Genomic DNA, 2,201 nt, shown 5'->3' on the forward strand with positions numbered 1-2,201 from the left:
AGCCCCTGCTCCACTTGGATTATTTCGTAAACTTCCTAAAGCTTCACCCTTATTACTCTGACTATTAGATGCACCTGTAATTATATAGAATTATTGTGTATTTTTACTAAGTGATTTGCCAAAAGTATGTAATTTTTATTCTTTATATATATGCACTTCGCGGTATAACTGTTGTGCATGATATCAATATAATTTTGAATATATAGTTAGTTGAGAATGTATATCTTTTAAATAATGTTTACCTCCAGATGTTTCCTGATTTCCATGATGTGAACCTTGTGTTGTGACTTGATGATCCCCCTAATTTTGTGATGGTTGGATTTGTGTATCATGTACCATATTTGAGTGAGATTTTTTATGGGATTTTTCATCATCTTGTGTCTTTACTGTTTGTACTTGACTTCCTAGATCAGGTGTTTCTTGTCCAGTGCGCGCTTCACATTGAGGTGAACCGTCCCTTTGTAATTCCATAGAAGTAGATACACTAGCAGGAGAATCTTGAATACCCTGTATCTCCTGACCATTTGTATGAGGGAAAGAGTTTTTATCACTAGAAGTTAAATCAAGTGCACATAATGAATTATTTGCATCATGATAAGTACTTCTGATATTCTTATCAACAATTATTTCTATAATATGTGTTTTACAAGTACTTTCTTCAATATAAGATGTTTCACTACCTACCTCATTGCAAGATGTTTCACCAGCAACTACCTGACGAGAGTCACACTTACAGTGATTATTACTGCATGAGTCCTTATCCTGTTTAGCTTCAACATTCGAAACTGCACTATCAACACCTTTACTTTCACTGGATGCATTATTAGCAGCTTTAGTAACATCAAGTTCACTATGAGAAGCATTTTCAATATTACTTTTAACACTAGGTGTATGGTCAGATGATGCAGTATTAACCCCCACGTCAGCAGTACCTACAGAAGAAAGGGATATCATAAAATCATCTGCTCTATCAGTAACTATAAGAGGGGAACTTCTATCACCAGGTTTTCCACTAATAGAAGTTTCCGCAGCACGATATTCTGTGGTAGAAAACACAGCAACATCTTTATCAACGGAGAGATGATCTTCATCGGTTTGACTGCCAACAGCTTGCCAACCATGCGCATTACCATTTATGGGTTGACTATTATGTGTATTGCTTTGAAGAGCTTTTGTTTCTGAAGTTATTATTTTGGGGTCTTTTTCATTCGGTTGCGATGTTCCTTCACCCGCTTTTCCTTTTGGTTCTTTTACTTCTTTTACACAGTCTTGATTTGTTTCGCAGGATATTTTTGTACCGTCTATTAATTCATTAGATTTTTTATCTTGTGGTAAGATGTAATTACTACTAGTATTTGCACTACATATTCGATAAAAACGGTTTATTTGTTCATCAACATCTAAGTTAAGATCTAGAAACCATTTAGTATAACACTCTTTAAGTTTCTGATTTTCTTCCTTTATATATCTAGTTAATTTTTCACATTCGTCCTTGAAATCTGCATGATTCTTTCCTTCAAATTCTTCATTTTTACCTTGAATCTCCTCTACAATTTCAGAATATAAACTGAAACACTTATCTGAGTCCAATGTTTGGTTTATATTATCAAATTTAACGGTTACGGTCCCCACTGTTTGTTCATTACGTGTTATCATGGTACCTTTTTTATATTTCTTTTAACAATTAAATTGGGATAATAATTGATGCATACACGTAGACACATTTGCAATGTAGAATTTAATATTTTATTATGATGACCTTGGCTTGTTGCGTTTATACAAACAAATATAACAGTACTATCATATGATATAGGGTTTAGGGTTTCAGGTTTTACATATATTCATTCTTGCACACTTAGAAATAATTTCTAATTACGTAACAAAAATAAGTATAATAAACAAATATAAATATATATATATACATTATGTATACATGAATCAGCTTCAATCTTTTGAAATGTAAGAAATATGAAATGAAAAGGAAAGGGTTTTTAATAATCAGTTTACGAAAAATGTACGATATATTTTATGAAGTAAAAATATCAATCTGTTATCGTTATATCATGTATACTCAATGCATTCACTCTTTTCTTCGCAATTGTGATAAAAACTGCGCTCTCGAAAAAAATAATTTAAATAAAATTGATCAAATTGTCTTGACAATTTTATTAATAAAAAAGGAATGGTGATTTGCTATCTCC

The 2,201-nt window shown here is 31.9% G+C and overlaps 1 protein-coding gene across 1 annotated transcript; it reads right to left on the reverse strand.

Moving 5' to 3' along the window:
* Window positions 1-404: 404 nt before the first annotated feature.
* On the reverse strand, window positions 405-1,656 carry PCYB_004060 (CYIR protein; the record flags this gene model as incomplete). The annotated part of the gene is made up of 3 exons (XM_004227827.1): window positions 405-516; window positions 731-932; window positions 1,131-1,656. The coding sequence occupies 3 exons, from the start codon at window positions 1,654-1,656 to the stop codon at window positions 405-407; spliced, it is 840 nt and encodes a 279-aa protein (XP_004227875.1).
* Window positions 1,657-2,201: the final 545 nt, after the last annotated feature.

This window comes from Plasmodium cynomolgi, assembly GCF_000321355.1.
Source record: "Plasmodium cynomolgi strain B DNA, scaffold: 0419, whole genome shotgun sequence".
In the NCBI taxonomy this organism is placed as follows: domain Eukaryota; phylum Apicomplexa; class Aconoidasida; order Haemosporida; family Plasmodiidae; genus Plasmodium; species Plasmodium cynomolgi.